Here is a 22139-nt window from a genome sequence, read left to right on the forward strand (position 1 = left end):
CTTTAACAGTCTCCATTGTTTTTGGTAAATAATAAAAACTATAAATTTTAAAAATTTTACACAATAAACCCTAACTAAAATATAATAATTTTAGAATTATAAAAATTGATTTGACATTTTCTACAACAGTCTCTACTGTTTTCTGTAATATTAAAAACTATAAATTTCAATAATTTTACATGATAAACCCCCAATTAAATATGAAACTTTTAAAATTCTAAAAATTATACTCTCTCAATCTTCTTCTCAATCATTTTGTTTTACTTTGATCTCAATTTATTCATTTATCCAACACATAATTCTTCTAAATTATCAAAAAATAGAGAGTCTTCTAACCACATAATTAGATTAATTTCTTGAACACAAAATCTCATAAAAATAATGCTTGCATTCTCTTAAAAGAAACCTATTGTGTTTATTATTATTTTTTTTACTACTATAATAAGAAAAGACCTATATCTTGCTCTCTATAACGAGATCTAAACAATTAGAGTTTGTTGAATGCGGTTAAAGATTGTGACATAGGCTTATTTTACTAAAATTTAATTCCAATATAGTGTTTGGAATGAATAAGTAAATTAAGAATAATATAGTTTGTGCCAACCAAATTATCATATGATAATTAATTTTTTGCCCGAAGGGGACCCTTTGAATAAATTTTTAGACTAAGTTTATATCTTATGCTAACAATTATAAGGTTATTTGATATTGAGCAAATTTATAGAAATAAAAATTAAGTTTAATTTATTTAATTAAAATAATTATTTGTCCTTATAAGTAACACTATCTTAAATGGTAAACATTAAATGGGTATTTTATTTTTAAAAAAACTAAAAAATGGGATTTTTGTAATTGATAATTAAAATAAATGGATGTGGGGAGTATTTTAGCAAGTTAAAATAATCCACCTATATTTTTGTATATCTAAATATATTCATTTATTAAATTGCCCTTAGACACATATAAAAATCATAAAATATTTTGATGGACTTATGTGTCAAAATCTTGAAATTTAATCTTTTCATATTTTTTTATGAAACAAGAGGGGCTGGACTTATGTGTCAAAATCTTGAAATTTAATCTTTTCATATTTTTTTATGAAATAAGAGGGGTTACAGCGTCAATAACCAAGTAATTGTATCCTTGCCGTTCGAATAGCTTTTGTAATTCTTGCATTGAATTTAATAGTTGGATAAAAAAAAAGACAAAAAATGGGGTATCAAATCACGATTGCAAGTTAGTTGGGCTGTATTTACACATTTAGTACTAGATATATGTAAAAACAAATACGTTAAAAAAACAAAGAAATACCTTTAAAAGTTAATTAATTTGAAGTTTGGAATTAAATTGTTGGTCATCTATACTTTTGAAGTTGTGATAAAATTCAATCACTTAGAGCTTTGTCAAGAAGTATAAATTTTATCAATTTTGTAAACCTTTTGTAATACTAGTAAATCTATTTCCCCATTGAAAATGGATGTTAAATATCAAAGTTCGTGGGCCTAATTCGTATTAAAAGGTTAGCTCAAGAGTGGAGAGTTCTCTTAAGCTTATATTATCAGACCAATTGTCATGTGAAAAGATAGTATGAACCCACTTATTCATGAGTCTAACTCAAATATTATTCAGAAGCCAATTAGTCTAATTCATACCTAAAAGCTAATTTAAAAATTGAGAGTTGTCTCAAGCTTATATTAGTAGCTCGATAACTATTTTTCGTTATGTGAGATAATATTTGCGACAAAAAAAAAAGTTGATTTCACTTGTATAATTAAAAAATGACTTTAAAAAGTTAAAAAAAAAAATTGATGCAATAATGAAGTTGAGTTCAAGATTCAATACAATGAACAATATGATAATTTTTTCTTTCAACAACATTTATCCGAATTTACATAAGGTAACTTATAATCCAACAACTTCCATAAGGACCATAACTGCTAAACACCTCGATCATTGATATTTATTGACAAAATTGTAATATCCTTTCAATAAGTTTGAGAAAGATGAGAAAAACATGAATTCACAAATTAATTGAGAGAATACAAAATTAATGGCTTGTCTATTGTATTTTGAAACTTAAAAATACTGGATTACATAAGAAAAAGGAAATCTTGCATCCAATTTTTTTAACACCTTGCTACATTTCCATTTGCCATGGTTGGTTTCATATCAATGAAGGGTAATTCTTAGAGACCTTCCCTAAGATTTGGTGTATTAACATCTAGATAGAAAGTATGATTGTAATTACAAATACCTCCTCCACTATTTGTATTTCCATCCAATGTCTGTTAGTAGTAGATCAATGAAATGAATAAAATACCTCTAAAGCTTAAAACACTTTCATAGCAATCACTAGGGTGCTGTTTGTTAATAGAATGTAATATGTTTTGCTCTCAGTACACGGATAAAATAAAATAAAAAACCATAATAACCAAATACTTGACATTACATACTCATTAATTAAAAAAAAAGAAAATAAATATTGGTGAAGAATTTAACAATTTTTGGACTTCAATTAAGCAAATCATATTTGTTTCAAGCAGTTCAAAAATAAAAATAGTATTTCTATCACAAAACACTCCATTCTTAACATTTTTTTTCTTATAGTTCCATTGAGATTTACAAAACAATAGAACATTAGAGAAGAAACTATATAGTTTTATAGTTGAAATTACAAACACAAAAACATAACAAGTGCAAAAAGCGATATGATTTGATAACCAACCGAAGAGCTTCTTTAGTTCTCAGGAGTGCTACTAGTTGCACAATATTTTGCAGTCATTTCCTTTGCCTTGAGAAATTCTTGTCCATCTCTAACTTCAATCATTGACCTTTTTCTCTTATGTTTCTTTGTTTAATAAAACATATCTTATTTTTCATTTTTTTAATCATATTCTGACTTCTTCCGTTTCTAATTGTTCCTGCCAATTAGTCAATATGTTGAAAATGAATCTTATTATTTATAAATATGTGAGATTAACAGAAAGCACACTAAAATGCCAAACCCAAAGGACTTATGGTTGTGGGGAATTTTTTTAAAAACAAAAGCAATTGAAATTGAACTTATATTATGCGCAAAAAAAAGAAAGTTGAATTGGCATTAACACATAAATAAGTAATGCATTTAAGGATAATCAAGAGCTCCATAAGTTTGTTTCTAGGCACAATATATTTGATTAAACACATCATAGCAAGGTTTGTATTTCATTTTTAATCATTTCATGACAGTGTTTAAATGAGAAAGCAGACTCAAAACTTTATAAAATTTAGATCAAACACAAGTTTACAGACAAAGACTTGCAATATTTGGATATTCGCAACAAGTGCACATGATCAAGTTACAAGCAGATACATAAGGTGAAATCTTATATATATATAACATTTTTTTTTAATGAAATTGGATATTCATTAAGAAGAAGAGCCAAATAGTTCAGCCAATAAGAACGGAGGTGGAACAGATCTCTACTCTCCATGGCCTGACAAAGAATTCCATACCTGAGCTATAGAGTGGGCAGCGGAATTTGCAGATCATGTAACAAAAGAGAAAGAAACATCTCAAATAGAATTAGACAAAGCACAACAGTCTTCTCTAATAAGACTAAAACTACTTGGACCCGAGAGGTTATCAACTAAGGCATTGTACACACTTAAGCAATCCATCTCAATAATAATATTGGACAGTTGTAGTTGCTTAATCCAACTAAGGCCTCTCCAACACCAAGGGCTTCAGCATCACGAGCACTAAATCTTCCAAGAACACAGCGACACCTAGCTGCCACAAAAGCACCCATTGAGTCTCGAATAACACTACCCAGGCCAATTTAAATCATATTTGTGAATAAACCCAATTAAATGTTAAATTGTAATCACAAATACGATCACAAAAATAAGACTAAAAAAAAATCTCAATTTTTTTATTTCAATTTTATTATAAAAATTTAGAATTATATTTGCGATTACAAAACTAAAACCCACTTTTGTTTAACATAGAAATCACATGAAAATAACTAATTTCTAATGCACAATGGTTTGTTTAACTTATCACTAGTGTGAATCACACTAAAAACATGCAACAGCTTCTTCAACAACTCAAACACTGTATTAAATTCATTTTTAAACACAATATCAAATCAACCAAAAGGCTCTAGCTTCTTTGTTGTTCATCACTCTTCTTTCAAAATAAGGCTTCTTCGAATTTGAGCTTTATTTGGCGAGGTTAGAAGCATAAAGAGAAGAATTTGAGTGTGTTTGAGACTTTGGGTGGATGAATGAATTGTTAATTAGCTTGGGTTTGGAAGATGAAAGAGAAGATTTGTCCAATGCATCCTTGAAACCAGTGGATAATGAAATGCTCAGCGGGCAACTCGATAATGAGGTTGCTTTTGATTTTTTCAACATTTTAGATAGCTTTTTTCAAGAAATTACCTCACATGGCTCACATGGCTTTGTTTGTCAGTTGAGAAAGCTTGTATATTTAGTTTTCTCCAATATCTCAATAAGATTATATACTAATAAGTTCAAAAATAAATAAAACAAGATATTTTTATAGACTTCCCCAACATATCGTGCATATGTTAAAAATATTGAAATATATTTGTGTGAGAGGTGAAATCACATGCAAAATATGCTTCTTTTTTTTAACCTATATGGTAATAACAATTTCACTGCAGTTTACTAATATATTGCAATTCTCAAAAGGAAACAAAAATTAAGAACTTGAAGATCGCTAATTAACTAATAGTATATACCATTGGTTCAGTTATAAATTTATGGGTCATTCCAAAAACTGAAGTAATTCAAATCATACTGCTTCTGGTTTAAGAAGCACTCATGGCGCATGTACAGTCAAGTTGGCATTAGAAAGTGGTACACATAACGAATTAATTAATTAATTAACTTGCTAAAATTATTCAATAGAAAATTTATTAATTAAACGCATTGTAAACCTGATTTGCAATTGAATCTGAATTCAAAACTACACAATATATAAAAAGCATTAAAGAGTAACTTTGATGTGTTTTGAGAGAAAAATTATTATTTAAAAAGGGAAAGTTACATCGAGTCTTAGAGACATATTGAAACTTACCTCTGAGAATTGATCAAGATATGAAAAAAGATATATATATACTTCTTGTTATATGCTATTGCTATTTAAAAACTACAACCGAGAATGATTTATAAGTAATAGTTCTTAAACAATAGCATTGGCTGCACTTCAATCTATCAAGCACCCAATTTCGTTAATGCAATTAGACACGAACAATTTAAACCATGACGGGAAAAAACAGGACAGGAGCATTTTCAGTTGATTTTCTTTAATAAATCAATTTCTTTTTTTTTTTTTTTTTAATTTTGAAAACTACTTAGTAATCACTTCCTTCAACCAAAAATGACAAATTAGATGGCATAACGCAGAAATTATTAAATTTTAGACAAAGTGGTTATACTTTGTTGGATGTGAAAGTGAAATTAGTGAAAGAGAAAGAAAAGGAGAGAACATTTATTGGTGCTAAATTAAACTTATAGTACGCCAAATCTGTCTTAGTTCTACTCCGTCTAAATGCAGACCTGCTCAAAATCTAAAGCAGGCCAGAATAGTCTTAAGTTGCCCTAAGCATATCTCCTATTCTTGTGACTATGTGTTAATGACTATTTTGGCCTTTAATCAAAGGTTAACTTTCCGGTAAAAAAAAAGGGGCAAAAAATACTAGAAACATATCTTGATAAAGTTGATAAAATTGCAACCGTATTGCATGGGAAGTTGAATTCAAAAACACAATCAGCATGAAAATGATATCAAGATCAACAAAACTCCAAACTTTCATACCACTTACAAAACTAGAATAACAAAATCATACAGAAAGTTCACAGAAAAGCTTTACTCCTTCCTACTATGAAACTTCACCAGAATTCTTTTTAGTGCAACAAAAAGGATGATATAGGTTATCGGTCTTGAATGTCTTAAACGATAGCATTGGCTGCACTTGCAATCCTCGGCCACAAATCAGCACACTCTTTACCAATTGGACCGGTGATGGCAGAACCTAAATACAACAAAACCGATACCACAATCAACAGACGCCATATTAAAGAAGAATGGGTTCAAATCAAATCAAATGCAGGCACATGATATTAAAATGAGAATATTGGCTATACCCTTCATTTCTCCCTTTGGATTCACAATAACACCAGCATTATCTGCAAAGATACATGATTTTCATTGTCAGAAATTTGGAAGAAAACATGCCTCTACTTCCATAACTTAAAAGCAAAACCAAAAAGGAACAGCAATCATTGACCAACAGACTAGCTTCCTGGCTTAAAGAGCAATGCAGACATTGAGCAATATATGAAGGTTAAGTCCAGTAAACAATGATTATTGCTAAAGAAATATGTAGAGTCCAAATGGAGCAGAAATGAGCTTCAAAGCATCACCATATCTGCAACGATGGACACAGTTAATTTTCCAGACTCGTAACTGTATCAACCGTTGAAAATTGAGGTGGATACCTGACTTATGTCTGGTGGATACAAAAGAAGAGTTTCCCTTACAATTGAGTTTGCAAAATTAAAAAGCATACTTCAAAATTGCAGTATACCAACCTTGACAGGGATGATAACCAATCTTTACCATCCGGGAATGGGGTAAGGTTGGTTACCTCAATATTGCTGGGTATGGGAGGTGCAAAGAAACCTTGAGATCAAGAAATCCTCAACACCACATCACCAGCAAACTGACCAGTTAATACAAATTCAAAATATTTCCAACAAATTCTTGTGAAATAGCAGCCAAAACAAAAGGTTAAAAAAAATGTGCCGAATTGCGAAAAGCAAGATTCCACATGGAAGATATCCAACTCGATAGAATATTCGACCATTAAGTTAATATTGCTGGTTCCAGGAAGCATCCAATCACAGTGCGCGCAATCCCACAAAATAATGTGAGATATGCACACATCAAGGCACCCCTTAACCAGCAATACCTGCTTCTTTGCTTCAGCTACATAAATCATGAAACTATTTTCTGTTTATCAAAATCAATATCTGAAAAAAAAAATAGCAATAAGACAGCAACAAAAAACAAAAATCAACAAAAGCACACTCAGTTCATTTATCTAAACAAAAAAAAAAAAGAAACAACGTAAATAATGAGTCCCAAAAACAAATTGAGTTAGCTCCCCATAAATGCATCAATAAACCACTATGAGAAACACAACACGTTTTGTTAGATAAATATCATGCCCACCCGTTTCCTTCAACCTTCAAAAGCGTTGATTTAAATGCAACCACAAATATACTAGAACAATATACATATGTGTAAATGACATACAGAGTAATGCAGTCCTCTATTAACAAAATGATAATTAGTGCAAATCAGGACATAATGCATACAACCAATATTGTACAGATATCACTGTAAAAGAATAACACAATAAACAAAATGTATCAACATTAACCACGAACCAAAAAGAATGCAGAAAGAATAATTACCTTCAAAGTACATGAAGACACCATCCTTTCTGCGCCATGGCTTGCGCTGCCTTACAATGACGGCGGGCATCACCTTCTTCCTAAGATCAGGCTTCCCTTTCTTCACGGTAGCCATAACCATGTCTCCAACACAGGCAGACGGCAAACGGTTGAGGCGACCTTTGATTCCCTTAACTGAGATGATGTAAAGGTTCTTTGCCCCAGTGTTGTCAGCACAGTTCACAGTTGCTGCCACTGGCAAACCCAGTGACATCCTGAACTTGTTACCTGCTGATCCTCCACGTCCTACAAACAAAAGGACACAAATTTTCATATATTAAAAAAAATCTTACAAAAAATAACTGGACCATCAAACCCATATCAAAGACAACGAATTTCTTTTTCCATCCCAAAAAAAGACTTCCTCGTAAAACCAACAAGAAAAGTATCGATTCTGATTTAATTTATATTATTTTAGTGCTTTTTTTACAGGATCTAAAATAAACACCTACTCATTTTTTTTCACTATAGACACAACAAATTCCGAAAATAAAATAAAATATTTCATTATTTTATTCTGAAACAAACAAAAAAATCAAATCTTATTATCGATGTTATATAACAAACAGTTAAGACAGTTCTTAAAACAGCAAGAGATCTAAGCGTGTGAATTTGTTCAATTTTTATTTTTTATCGGGGAAGCAAACAGAAAATGAGAAAAAACGGAATTCATAAGTTGATGATGCGAATAGTAAATGATAATGAAAACAAATGTAACAACAGTTTCAAGTGAGAAGAGAGAAGAACTGACCTCGCTTCGACATTTTCGCAGCTAAAGGTGACAGCAATAGCGATCGGGGGCTAGGGTTTTTGTTCCATTTATACACACGGTGGTTACCTAGGGTTTCTGTTATAATTTCACTAAATGACAATATTAACCCTAACGTTTTTATTTAATACCATATTGGTACTGATGGGCCTTGCCTTCGTATTCAATTCCCCCTTCTCTGTAGTACTGGGCTCAATGATCCAGAAGTAATTAGACTCCCTAATTGATATTTTATTTAAAAAAAATTAGGGGAAAAAAAAAATAAAAGAGATGCGGTTAAGTTTAAGAGTATAATTTAGTACGTTTACCCCCAAAAAAAAGGGTATAATTTATTAATAGGCATTAACCATAACATTTTTTTTAATTTATATAAGTGATTTTTCTTCCTTTAAAAAAGATATTGTTTAATTTGTCACGTTTGATTGAAATAAATATAATTCAAATAACATTTGAAGTGAAAATATTTTCACTAACTTGCTACACGATGCTCCATGATGTGAACAGACTCATCACGTCATCCGTGTGTCCATTCAGTAAATCAATACATCTACACTCATTTTTTAGATTCACCAATTATAATAGAGGAAAATAACTCAAAACACGTGTAATATATTTATTGGACGACCGTTCCATATAAGCTTTTCTCTGCAATTTCTTATGAATTTATACTTTTTCATAAAATTTTTTCATTGCTCCTCATATGCTGTGATGCTGGCAAATACGAATGCCATTTTATTTTACATCTGAACAAACCGGGATAGAGTGGTATCTGTTTCGTATTCTTGAAGCTTTACTGCATAACATTTATTAGTTGCACCACCCACTGAAGAAACTCGAACAAGCCAACTAATCTGCCAAACTACTTTCATGCATCTAGCTAGCTTGTATAAACTTCAAACATCATCTCTGCAAGCATCCAAGAAACATGCCTGACAGTAACAGAATTGCTGGGGACGAACGAAATGAACACCGGTAGGAAAGTGTCTACTGAAGCATATGCCAATGCAACTGATGCATTTCAGCTTGGCAGAAAGTAGAAACCATCAACATTCACATAACATCAACAGGGAGAAAACAGAATATTCGAGCTCCTGTCCTGATGTTTCAGAAACGCAAACATCATCTTTAGCTTTCTGTGTTCTCAGGTGTGCCTGATGGATGAATGAAAAGACTTTACCAAGACGGCAATCTTTGCAGAAAACAAGTGAAAGTACAAAGGCGTACAAGTTAGCTTCAGCAATTGCACAGATGTACGTGGAAATATGCTTGATTCTATACATCATAATTCTTAGTCACTACTATGAGAAAATATCCCGAGGAAATGCTCGGTACATTGATCTGGCTAATGTATGTTTCTCGTTGCACAGAAGAAATTCTCTTGAATCTGCAATCTCATGTGCAGCAGTAAAACTTCTGAGCCAAAAACAAATTATGATAATTAATACCCCTACTTTTGAACATTTGGCCTGAACACAAGCAGTAAGAAAGAAAGGAGCGAATTAAAAGAAACCATATCTTATGAAATGACATAACCATGTGCATAATATAAGAAAGCAGCTGCATGAACAATCCTGCCGGTTGGCCTCCAGCAAGCTTGTCTGCAACTGCAAATCCACTGACCTACTTGGGGAGTATGTGATTTAACTACCCCCTTCCTAAAGAATGTGATGCAGTGATCCCCCCGATACCTAGAAGCCCCTTCTAGCTCAACTATCTACAAGATTTATTTACAAGAAGTGAATGTGAAGCTGTAAAGACACTTTAGACAATTTATTTTTGTATCAAACTCAGCCAAAACAAATTCCCAATCTTACTTCACAAATGATAAGTAGTTCTGGCAAAACTCTAGCTACAGAGGACTAACATAATAATAATGGCAGCTTTTCTTTGAAAAAAAATAAATAATACATGTATTTTCAATGCTTTAACTCTAATTGTTATTGACACAACAGATCCTGGCAGTCCAATGGCATATCATGATACCGGCCATTAAGGGAATTACGAACGCATTTATCTTCACAAAATCTTCAGAATTTCATTGAAAAAGGAACACATTACAATTACATGCTATGTTTTACCATAAGAATTGAAGGGTAAAAATTCCCAATCAGTAAGGCTAACCTAAGATACAATATTCGTACACTAGACAAACTGCAAGTATAAAACATAATCTCTATGGATGTATAAAATATTTTAATTTCAACTTATGCACTGCTGTTGTACAGTAGGAGTGTTACAACTACGACAAAAACCTCCATCCTGGTCCTTGATACAGCTACTTCAACTCTGTACATTTTTAGGTCGGAGTGTGGGACTCTGAGAATGAATAGATGCCACTGCAATTGAGAAAGACTGCAAAGCTGACAGAGTTGAATGAAAATGAATAAAATATAACTCGTCACGTACATTCACCATTCTCAACATGGGAGCGCCTTGCTTAGAACCCTGAAACATGGAAGTTTAGTAGGGGTCATCTCAATGGTCATTTAAGTACTCCTACAAACTAGTTATGGAATTTTTTCATAAAAATAAAACAAAATATCAGACAGACTATGGAACTTTTTAGTTGACCGTCAAAACAACAATTTCAGTAACCATCTCACTACTTAGAGGCAAGTTATGTTTCTTTTGCAGTCACGCTACAGCTAATATATGACAAAATAAGCACAAATGATATGCATGTGCATATCAGATATAACCTTAATAAAAAAAATTCATTAAAATCCCATGAGAATCAAATAATTGCTAAACGTTCTACCATATTTTCTTTTAAGCTGCCATCCAACCCCATATTTAATGTATCCCTTTAGATTTGAACACTTGAGCTAGGGGCCAACTGAATTATCTTTTAGGGATACAAAAGGTATAACTGTTGTGAGGAAACTGGAAGGAGCGAATTTATCAGTTCTTTGATCTCAAAGCCATTATTAAGACTAATAGCCTCGACCTTTTTGAAATAAAACAAGGGAAAAGTACAAGGAGAAAGACTCACGTTTACAAATAAATCAAATGAATTGCACTCATCATGCATGTCTGCTTGATATATGGCCTCTTTTTTGCTTAATCGGGTACCGAGTACAGTCAGGGGGCAGCCAAGGTCCCAGCCACCACAGTCACAGCATCCACCAGATCTCCATCTCTCAATGATACCAGAAGGGCCCCCATTTCTGGTTCTTGGCCCACCATGAAAACCTGCTGGAATTACAATATCCATACTTGTTGAGCAACCACCAGTATCCCGTGCAAAAGAAGCAGAAGGTGCAGAAGTTTTCAGTGTTTCAACAGTTTTCTTGATCCCTACTTTCTTCAAAAACTTCATGCCCCAACCTCCAACCTCCTCCTGACGATTTTCAGGGAGATGTTCTTTCACAATGATGGCAGCCAATTCAAGATTTGGCGGAAGATGGTTTTCCAAGAGACAAGCCGCACCAAGTGAATCATCATTGCCGCCTAGATTTTGGCATGGCTCCCAAGAAGAATTTTCAAGTATGGCACTTGACCCACCAAATTTAGATAAAGTTCTCCGCTTGAATGAATGGGTAGTTCTAAAAGCATCTACCACTTTCTTAGACAAACCCTTACTCTTCCTTGCAGCCTGCCTTGATGTTTGCATACCCCCTCCAAAATCCTCATTACTGCCAAACAAAGTGAACTGAGTTTCCATAATTTTTGAATTGTCTGGGCAGAGATTGAAAGAAATTGACACCTTCATCTTACCAACAAGGAGTGACTCATTATCACAAATCTCATGTTCCTTTTGGCCACCCTTTCTCCAATGGAATGAGTACATATAGTCCATAGACTTACTATTCCCAGACTCACTGTTTGACAAATTGGCCACAAAGACCTCTTTCCGATCATCAATGGAGAAAACAAAATGTGGATTCCCACCATCCCACATGCACTGGAGAACTCCCAGAGAAGTAGAGGTAGAAGCAGATGAAGAAGACTGATCAGAACATGTAGAATTCGTGCTTGAAGCAGAAGCAAGTCTCTTATGCGCAGTCTCAGATCCATGTTTATGGTTTCCCAGCATCCATGTTTGTTTTTCTATCTTCTGTGGTGAATAGCCACTAAATCCTCCAGGAGATTTCATAAAATCATAGCTTATCGACCCTTTAACATCATTTACACTTGTCCTTCTGAAATTACCATCACCATCTAATTTACCAAGTTTGCTCAGCAGAGGGCTCTTCAAAATATTTATCATACTCTTGCTACCCATAATTGAACCCACAATCCACTGTCCTGCAGGGCTAATAACCACACTCTCACTCCCAATGATCATTGGACATTCAAAAATGAACCTAGCCGAATCACATGCATTTTCGGTTCTACATTTAGCTACATTCATGTCATCCCACATATAGCCCATCTTCGCAGATCCCAAGTCCACAGAGATATTGCATTGAGCTGCTTTTGATGCACTCTTATGTATCAATTCCAGGCAACGGCGAAGATATCTCTCATCTAGGGTAACCATATGCTTTGGAATCTTTGTATCTAAGCCATGAGTACTTCTACAGAAAAAGTTCTTTATGCTACTTCTACTACTGAACAATTGCTTAACATTTAATATCAGAGTCTGCTGTGAATTTACCCGTTTCACCAACCTTCTAGACTTTAATTCAGAAGAATCCAAACCGTTGTCTCCAGATACTTCCAGTTCCTTACCCAAGCTGTCAAGTGAATCTTCTTTTCCCTGGCCATCATTTCGAGTATTGCCCAACTTATTCTCCATCTTCAGCCCCAATAATGCCTATTAATTTCAGTGAAAGTTTATCTCCATCCTCTACCTCAGATTAATCAACAAGATAGCAGACAGCTGTGAGCTCAAATTTCTTATTTCACTGGGAATCTGAAAATAACGTGAATGATTAGCATCTAAAAAGGAAAAAAAAAAAAGCATTGAAAATTAAAAGACACTAATTACAAATAGATTTCCAATCAATCTCAGTGTTTACAACGAAGATGACTTACAGGCTCAAAATAAATTCTCAGTATAAATATGATAACACAAATCCAGTCATGACACTCTGAGCACCAACTGCCATAAGTACTTTCCCTAATAAAATAACACTGATTTATGGGAGATATAAAACACACCATATCTCAAACGACAAACAAAATAATTGGACATTAATCAATTCAACTCAATCTATCATCCACATCAAGCACAGAGAGGATATTCATAGATAGTGAGAGAGACAGAGAGAGAGAGAGAGAGAGAGAGAGAGAGAAGATTACAAAAAATATGACATACGTGTTCAAGAAAACCGTAGGACTGCAGCAAATCAAAACAAATTTGGTTTTTTTTTGTTTTTGTTTTTATTTCTTTTTCTATTCAGCTCAAAATAACCCAGCCGAAGCTCAACTCAGCAAAACAAAACAAAATATCCTCAGCCCTCGAATGTCCAAAAGATAAGATGAATAATGAATCAAAAGGGATGAGGCCAAAGCAGAAAGATGCAGTTTTTTTTTTCTCCACTCCAGTACCACCTTTTTATTAACACAACCCCACAACCACGAACTAAAACATAATTAATTAATACAAATCAAGTCATAAAAGTACCTAAATGCATCAGTAACAATAAAAGTTGCAAACTTTTGATGAATTAAATAAATAACAAAGAACCAACTTTTTGCTTACCAGAAGAAATGGATCCAAGAAACCACAAAACCAACTACAACCCACATCAAATACAAGGTCAAGCTATAAGAGAGGCAGCAGCCCTTTGGCTAGTTATACTTCAAATTCAATTCTGAGCTTACCCACTAACCAACTCTTAATGCACAAAACCAACAATGTGCTTTAGAAAAAAAAAAGGGCAACTGTTCTGTTTTAGACAACAGTTTCTAGATTTTTGGTCACAACAAAAGAGAGAAAAAAGTGAAGGAAAAAGAATGAAAAACTCAAGCAACAAAGCGTGGGGGCGTCAGCCACGTTTGTTCGTGGAATTTTGGCTTGTGGGGTCGTTTTTTTGTTTTTAAATCTAAATTCATTTTCCACTGTTTTTTGTCAATTTAATCTGGGAGATGCCAAAGCCATTGATAGGCAAATGAGCTGGGACGCACGATAGAAATAGGACTCCACCACTAAGGCAGAACAAAAGGGGCCACTAGTTGCAGAAATAGAGGAGAGCGCATCAGCTGAAATCGACAGACATTTGCTTGATAAATTTATAAATAATTTGAAAATATTTTAAAGATTGTAACTTTGGAATAATTCCAAGTTAATCCTTTTTCTCACTGTTTTTATTTTTATTTTTTTCCATTTTCCATTGTTTTTGAAATTTTGGATTTTCGTCAGATTTTTGGGTGACATGTGAAGAGAGAGAGAGAGAGGAGATAATGTGAACATGTGATGAGTAATTGGTCAAGTACAGGTGCAAATCTAGAACCCACGTCTTCTGGTCCCGTTTCTCCTCCTATGTTTGTTTAGTTTATTTATTGCTTCTCTATTGGATGTTTGGTCTCATGGTCCTGGTTTTTGAATGTTCGCATATTCTAGTTGTCAACCGGGCGGCGTTGAATAGATATAATTATTGTTGTATTATATAAAGCCACTTTCAAATTTTAATTTTCTTAAAGCGACGTTATCTTAACAAACATTTTTCAAAAAAAAAATAATAACCCAAGGGGATTATTTATTATTTTTAAATTTAAATACAGAAATGAAAAAGAGGAAGAAAGTGCACCACACTTTCATTAGACTATATGCCATTCCAGCATGCATTAGTGTTTCCTAATCTCACTCAAAAAGAGATTCTACTTTCAATAAAGCATTATCAACTATCACTGGCAATATATGGAGTTTCCACTTGTTGTAAAATCATTGTTAAAAGTTTCAACTTTCGTTAACTCCTTCTTTTCAAACGATAACCAATTAATAGTCGTTTGGAAGTGTGGTGTACTAATTGAGGAGACAAAGTCTAATTACTAAGGTATTTGATACCATTTGTAATTAGACTTTGGCAGTTTAACAATTTTTTTTTATCAACTTCTAATCCACAAATATAATTTTTACTCCACAACAACAACTGCTATTTAAAAATTACAGCATCTCACTCTTAAACAAACTTCTATTTTGATAAATTTTACAACGATTAAGATTCAACACTAATCAATGCTCTGTACAAAAACTTCCCAAATATAATTAAGTATAGTCACCGCTGAGTTTCATAATAATTAACCCTAGGCATAGAAAGAACTTAAGTGAAGTCACTTTACTGTCCACATCTTCGAGTTGAAGATCCTTGAAGTGGAGAAAGGTGGTGGGTGATGGTCTCGAGGCATAAATTCAAAGGATTCAATCATGATTTTGCGTGTAGTTTGTGACTGAGAATGGAACTTCCACTAGTTGAAGTCTGTTAGGTGTTGAGTCGCTGGACGAATGAGGGTCCATTTGCATGACAAAAGGCTTCAATTATGAATGCTTCATTAATTTGGTCTAAAATTAATAAACCCAAGAATTGACCTTTGTGTTAGGGTACTGCGCATTGAATTCTCTCAATCTTCAAGTTACATCAATAAGATCGTGAAACGTGAATAAATTTCATGTGATCAACTTTCGTTATTGCTTTGAGTAATGAGAAATCTATCTTATTATTACAAAAAAAAAATGCGTTTGTGTGTACATCATTTTATTTAAAATTCAATATAGGATTGCTAAAAAAAAGTTGATAATGAGAACCTTATAATAGTCTAATTGTAAATCATTTTTTGCTTGTGTTTTTTCCTCCATTTTTTTACACCACCAAGCCAATCTATTTCTTCTATGCTTCTCACACAATTTTATTAGATTTAATTTGAAAACAAAATTTCATAACAACTATTTTTTTAATTTGCTGAGATACCCAGTTACACATGCAAAATAATAAACACATTCTTTAATTTCTCCAACACAATACATTCAAAATTTCAACAATTTTATTAGATTTAATTTGAAAACAAAATTTCATAACAACTATTTTTTAAAAAAATTTGCTGAGATACCCGGTTGCACATGCAAAATAATAAAAACATCCTTTAATTTTCTCCAACACAACACATTCAAAGCCTATTTCGCTACTTTGAAATTGTCATTTGTTTAGACTTTAGATTATAACTTACTTTCGGCTGCTAACTCAAAATGGTACCCTTGTCGTATAATTCACTCTTAAATCCCAAAATTCCCGGTAATATTCAAAATTTATAAACAAAAGTGGGACCGACTGAATCTTTTATTCAAAAATAATAATAAATAAAAATAATGGTAGTTATTTACTAGATGCGGTTAAATATAGTTTCTAAGAGGCTACCGAACTTCTGTCCCTATGATTGAATATCGGCAGATTAGATAGCCAATAAAAATCAATAAAATTTGACTATGTGACGATATTTTAATTTTGAGATACAGTACCCACAAAATAATACACCCACGGAATAATATAATCTAAGCCTAGTTTCAAATTTTGATTGACAAGTTTGTTTTTATATGAAAGATCTAAGCAACCACCTCATTGAAAAAAATGAAATCCTTTTTGTTGTTTTGGGGGTCGAAAAGTCTACATTCTACATTCTAATCTACATGTTACCTAACTTTTTTGTAGGATTCATTTGTCAAAAGTTTTGGAGATTTAAGTTATTGAATTTTGGCATTTCAAACTATATAAACAGTAAGCACTTGATTTTGATATTTAAATTTGTCACCTGCGATCAAGACTTATTTCACTTGCCCTCCTTTGAATGTGATTTGATTTGATTTGATTACCGGGAATATAGCCCCCCACTAATAAATAAATTTTAATGTGAGGGTCAACATTGTCCACTGTCTTATTATTTATTTAGTGCTATATATCTTTCTTTCTTTTTTTTTGGGAAAACATTATGACATTCATCAATTAGTTAGTAAAATAATATAATTAATTTACTTAGATCTTACAAAAATTATCAATCACTCAATAAATATTATTTGAGATTAAAAAAAAATTTAGAATATCCGTCATCACTAATAAATGTAATTTTATCTTTGTTAACATGACATCTTTGAATTAGATATACTTTTATTGATACAAACATAAATTCGTAGTCAAATTTTGCTCCACTTCTAGATAAAATTGGACGGAAAAGTTATAACTGATTAATTTTTATGCTTAATATAAGAAAATGCTGACTTATAATCTGATCATGGACATCATTTTAAAATTATCCAAGATAGAGATACTATGATATACATCTACGATCATAGTTTAGGTTTATATTTTTATAAAATAGGGACGTTTGCTCCTACTAACTTCTATATGATTAACATATTTTTCGTTCTAAATAAAAGTAGCATTAAAATTTTCTCTTTTATTTATTTATTTATTTATTTTTTAAGTTTTCCTTCAAATATATGATTATTGGGCCACGCATGCTCAAGGAAGCACAGTCAAGACAGTATTAGTAACATAAGGGCTCCATACTCATTTCATGTCTTTATTTAAAGCATTGGTTGGGCAATTCTTTTAAAGCCTTTTACTTATAAAGGCTTCGGGCAATTTTATTTTTATTATTATTTTTTGGTTTATACTCTTGGCGATGGCAAAGGGCACTGTAAAAAATCAAAATCATGGCCTACATAATCACATGACTCAAATCTGAACAAAAGTTCAGCTACTCACATGCGGATAGAGTGTGAAATCGGTCATGGGGTGTCCGCTTGTTTGCATGCGGGCCACGTCTCATGTTTCTCAAGTCAATTGGGCTCGTAATTCGAGCCCGTCTCAGATTTTTTTTTTCATTAAAATAAAATTTGCTTAGATGAGTTTGCCCGAATTTTGATGCCACAAAAAATAAAAAATAAAATAAAATAAAATAAAAACGACATCGTTCCAGATGCTGCTTGTTCGGACATCTAACTCGTAGGGATGGCAATGGGGAGGGGAGGGGAGGGGACCGATCTCCCCGTACCCATCCCCGATATTTTGCGTATGTCCCCATCCCCTCCCCGTCCCCGTCAGAATTACTTGAGAGAATCCCCATCCCCTCCCCGAATAATAACAGGGGATCCCCGAGGGTCCCCGATCCCCGAATAACTAATACATTTTTTTTTATTTTGAGTTAATCATATTAAAATAAAAAATTCAAATAAAAATAAAGTTCGAAATATATCTTACATTAATATTTATTACAAAAGTCACATACATTAAATTAGTAAGTAACGCAACATGCAAGGGATACAAACTTATTTTACAAACTATCATGAACAAATTAATAGTCTAATACAAAATTGTTACAAATAAAATCGAATTTAGATTCAAAATTAACTTTTTCAATGGTGGCGTGGGCACTTTATAAATGTGAATTATTCCCTTTACAACACAATAGTTAAATCGGAGCAAATTAAAAGTAAATATTAGATTAGATTAGATTAGATATTAAAATTGTGATTCGTTGTGGACAATTATAACATCTAAAATTAAATAAAAAATAGATTTAAGTTTAAAATATTTAAAGAATATCAAAATTAAAAAAAAATGTTTGGCTAATAGAATCTACTCGGTCTTTTTAATGTCCTAAATAAAAATTTAGAACTTTAATTAGCTAATTAGGCCTAAAAGTTTAATAATATAAATATTTTGATATTTTTTATTTTTACCAATATTTATAATTTTATAATTTAAATTTTATAATTTATTTACTAATAATTTTAAAAAATTAAAATTAAATTAAAAATTAAAATGGGGAAATGGGTAGGGGATGGGGATTCCACCTCATCCCCGTCCCCTCCCCGAATAAGAAATTGGGTAAAAAAATTTCCCCGTCCCCTCCCCGAATAAGAAATTGGGTATGAAATTATCCCCATACCCTCCCCGAATGGGGAAAATCTCCGAGGTTACCCGTCCCCGTGGGGATTTTTGCCATCCCTACTAACTCGAGCACCAACTTCGAACAAATCAATTTTTTTTGTCTTGCCTTTACAAGATGGGACAATTTTGACTGAGTAAATAACATTGCTGATTTTTTATGCAATAGAAGAAGACCTCCTTTAAACAAATGGAATTAGAGCAAGTGTTCACCTTCATGTGCGAACTAAAGAGAGCGTGAATTGGAGTCACCAAAATAAAGCTTCTATCTTATTTAATTACAATGGAGGAAACCCTATGCATTAAAATTACATTAATTTTCTGGAAACTAGCCCTTCGGCAGGCCAGTAAAGTTGCTCAGCTAGTAGAACGTGGACATATTGAACATTAAAAAAAAAAAAAAAGGGGAAGAAGAGCAATCCTTTAAAATATCTACAAAAAATTACATTGTGTTTTTTCCCCCCTTCAATTTTCTATATAATCCTGACTCAGTTATTATTCATAATAATTATATATATATATAATGACCCAATTATTCAGTGTTTTGAAATAAACCTGGATCAAAGTAAAATCCTGGCTGCAACAGGGTCCCTGCAAAATTGTAGATTTTTTTTTTTTTCTGGGTTGCTTTGTGATGAAACCACTCATATGTTTAGACATATAATAGGATTCTCAAATCATATCCAGGATTGCAATGGATTTGAATAGCTGTTGCATTGGTTGAATGTAGTCACACTGCTGATGTGTGCAAATATATCTGGATCAACCATGTCATCTTCTTCTTTAACTACTACCTGTAACACAGAAATTTAATTTAGGCTACAATAACATATTGTAACAAACATTATTTTTTAAAAAAATCATATGGGTTTTTTTTTTTTTTTGCTTACTTCTTCATCATCATCCTCTTCATGAGTGCTACTGGCTGTTCTCGTGGTTTCTCCAAAATCATCATTCTTGGCAAACCTTCCTCTGACTCTAGGCCGGCTATCGGCGAGCGTTTTCCGGCAAGCATACTGCAAATCAATTTTCGTGTGCTTGATCTAAGTAAAAATTTAATTTATGTACTAATGATATGATTTAGAAAAGAAAATCGATGGGGTATTATGTACCTTGATTTTTTTGCTGAAATTCCTCTCATTCCTTTTCTTCATGTACCTGTGAATCTTCTCTTTCCTTTGCTCGACAGATAATTTTCCCACCTTAAAAGTCGAATCTTCCAAGCTAGAGATTTCTGATGCTATAGGAGTCAAGCTTGCAGCCCCTCCCACCATTTGTTGGCTCTCACCACTAAGTGCCTTCTAATAAGAACCAGAAATTAATTTTGTGTAGGACTTGTGCTACAAAATGCATAATTTAATTTAGGCCTTTAAATGCATGTACCCATATTGTCTTTTTGTTACATAGTTAAGTCAAAAATTTGTAACCATTTAGTAACATCATGGGGAGTGTGGCAATATGTTATATGCACCTGCAAGTCACCAGGATTGAACACACGCTGAAGAGAATCCGGACAGAAAATTCCCCCATTATCACCTTGGAAATCAAGTTCTTGAAATTGCAGCTCAGAACCTCTGAGTATGCTTCCGGTGAAAAAACCGGCGCCGTCAGTGGATAATGCAGCGGTCATGGTACCAGAGACAGGCATGTAAGTGGGCATAGCAGGGCCAAGGAAAGAGCATGCGGGGGATGAAGGGTTTAAGGGCACATAAGAAGGGACAGAGGAGAGGCAATCTTCTTCGAAAACGGAGGGCAGCGGAGGATGATGGCCCAGGAGAGGATTATTATTAACGGGATCATTAGGGTAGTGTGACACCGAGAGGCCACTATCAATAGTAACAGCATCAGAAATTAGGATTTGATTAGGCTGCATTGAGGAGGAGGTGAAGTCAAATTGGAATTCTTGTGATGAGATGAATTGAGGGACTTGATGGAATGAAGGTGATGAGGAAAAGTCTATGGAAGCAGAGATGTCATTGTCAATCTCTTCTTGTGATGAATCAAAGATGATTGACAGGTTGTTGCTATTGTTGTTAGTTGTGGCGGCGGTGGTGGTGGTGCTAGTGGTGGTGGTGGTGGTGGTGGTGGTTGCTGAGGTGGGTGTGTTGTTGTTATTATTATTAGCATTGTTGCTGTTAAAATTGTGTATTTCTGAAGGCAAAGAGCTGGGATTGTTGTTATTGGGGTAATAAGAAGAATTCTCTTCATAGCAACCATTTGAGCAAGATGTAACCTCAGAATTCTGAAGAGTTTCTGAGAATAAGTCAGGATCACAGAAATCAAATATTTGACCACTAATCGGGCTCGAAATATCATCCTGTAACAACACAAATTAAAAACCAATAATGTCAATTAATTAAGATCATCAAACAATATATATCTATGCAATTAATAATCACTATGCATTAACTTTATCCATTCATTCACCTTTACGTTAGCCATACCAGGAACACGATTCTTGATATTTTTCATTATGGTTTCTGAAATCCGATTCTCATACAGTGATCATCGTGATTTGAAAAAGAAAATCAAGGTTAAAAGGCTAAAAATATTCTCTATTATTTTTTTTTTCTTTTTCTTTTCAAGTATGAATATGGAATTTAATCAATAAGAACAAAAAATCCTACTAAGTTCATTGGGTGTAGTTGCCAAGCACCAATCTTATATCTATAATTGATGAAAAAAGCACATCAGCTCTGGTAAAAGAAGATAATATAATACTGGGAATTTTACGTTAAGTAGAAAGATGTGTATCTGTGCTACATGTGACATGTATCAAGTAAAATGTACCCAAAACAAGCAAAAGATTAAAAACATTTTCACAAGTGGAAAATTAAAGTGTGTTATTTGAGTTCAATTTATAGAAATAGCCACATTAGAACAAACAAATGGAATTAAAAAGCACTTAAAGAACCCATTAATGTTATGCATGTGAAGTGCTTTTTTTTTTCTTTTCTTTTCCTTTTAGTTAATTAGGTTAGAGCCTCTCTCTAATTGATCTAATCTAAGTG

At 32.9% G+C, this 22139-nt stretch overlaps 3 protein-coding genes across 5 annotated transcripts in view; all 3 read right to left on the minus strand.

Annotated features, from left to right (window-relative positions):
- Positions 1-5724: 5724 nt before the first annotated feature.
- LOC18032116 (60S ribosomal protein L23) lies at positions 5725-8362 on the minus strand. The gene is made up of 4 exons (XM_006420267.2): positions 8282-8362; positions 7492-7776; positions 6157-6198; positions 5725-6044 (listed from the first exon to the last, which is right to left on the minus strand). Exons 1-4 carry the CDS (start codon positions 8292-8294, stop codon positions 5962-5964), a joined length of 423 nt encoding a protein of 140 aa, XP_006420330.1. The 5' UTR covers positions 8295-8362; the 3' UTR covers positions 5725-5961.
- Positions 8363-10308: 1946 nt separating this feature from the next.
- LOC18032115 lies at positions 10309-14471 on the minus strand. The gene is made up of 3 exons (XM_024186910.1): positions 13950-14471; positions 11292-13157; positions 10309-10744 (listed from the first exon to the last, which is right to left on the minus strand). Exons 2-3 carry the CDS (start codon positions 13038-13040, stop codon positions 10580-10582), a joined length of 1914 nt encoding a protein of 637 aa, XP_024042678.1. The 5' UTR covers positions 13041-13157; positions 13950-14471; the 3' UTR covers positions 10309-10579.
- A 5185-nt stretch (positions 14472-19656) lies between these two features.
- The window catches only part of LOC18032113 (probable basic-leucine zipper transcription factor C), a 3124-nt gene continuing 641 nt past the window's right edge, over positions 19657-22139 (minus strand). The window contains exons 1-5 of one of the 3 annotated variants that reach the window (XM_024183715.1): positions 21556-21655; positions 20600-21445; positions 20241-20426; positions 20019-20144; positions 19657-19922 (exon numbers count right to left, since the gene is read on the minus strand). In XM_024183715.1, the coding sequence (XP_024039483.1) occupies positions 19806-19922; positions 20019-20144; positions 20241-20426; positions 20600-21445; positions 21556-21600 (1320 nt within the window). In that variant the 5' untranslated portion in view covers positions 21601-21655 and the 3' untranslated portion in view covers positions 19657-19805. Of the gene's footprint in view, positions 19923-20018; positions 20145-20240; positions 20430-20599; positions 21446-21555; positions 21656-22139 lie in introns of those variants that run through there. The other 2 variants (XM_006420271.2, XM_024183711.1) reach the window with 2 other exon arrangements.

Source organism: Citrus clementina, unplaced genomic scaffold (genome assembly GCF_000493195.1).
Source record: "Citrus clementina cultivar Clemenules unplaced genomic scaffold, Citrus_clementina_v1.0 scaffold_9, whole genome shotgun sequence".
Taxonomy (NCBI): domain Eukaryota; kingdom Viridiplantae; phylum Streptophyta; class Magnoliopsida; order Sapindales; family Rutaceae; genus Citrus; species Citrus x clementina.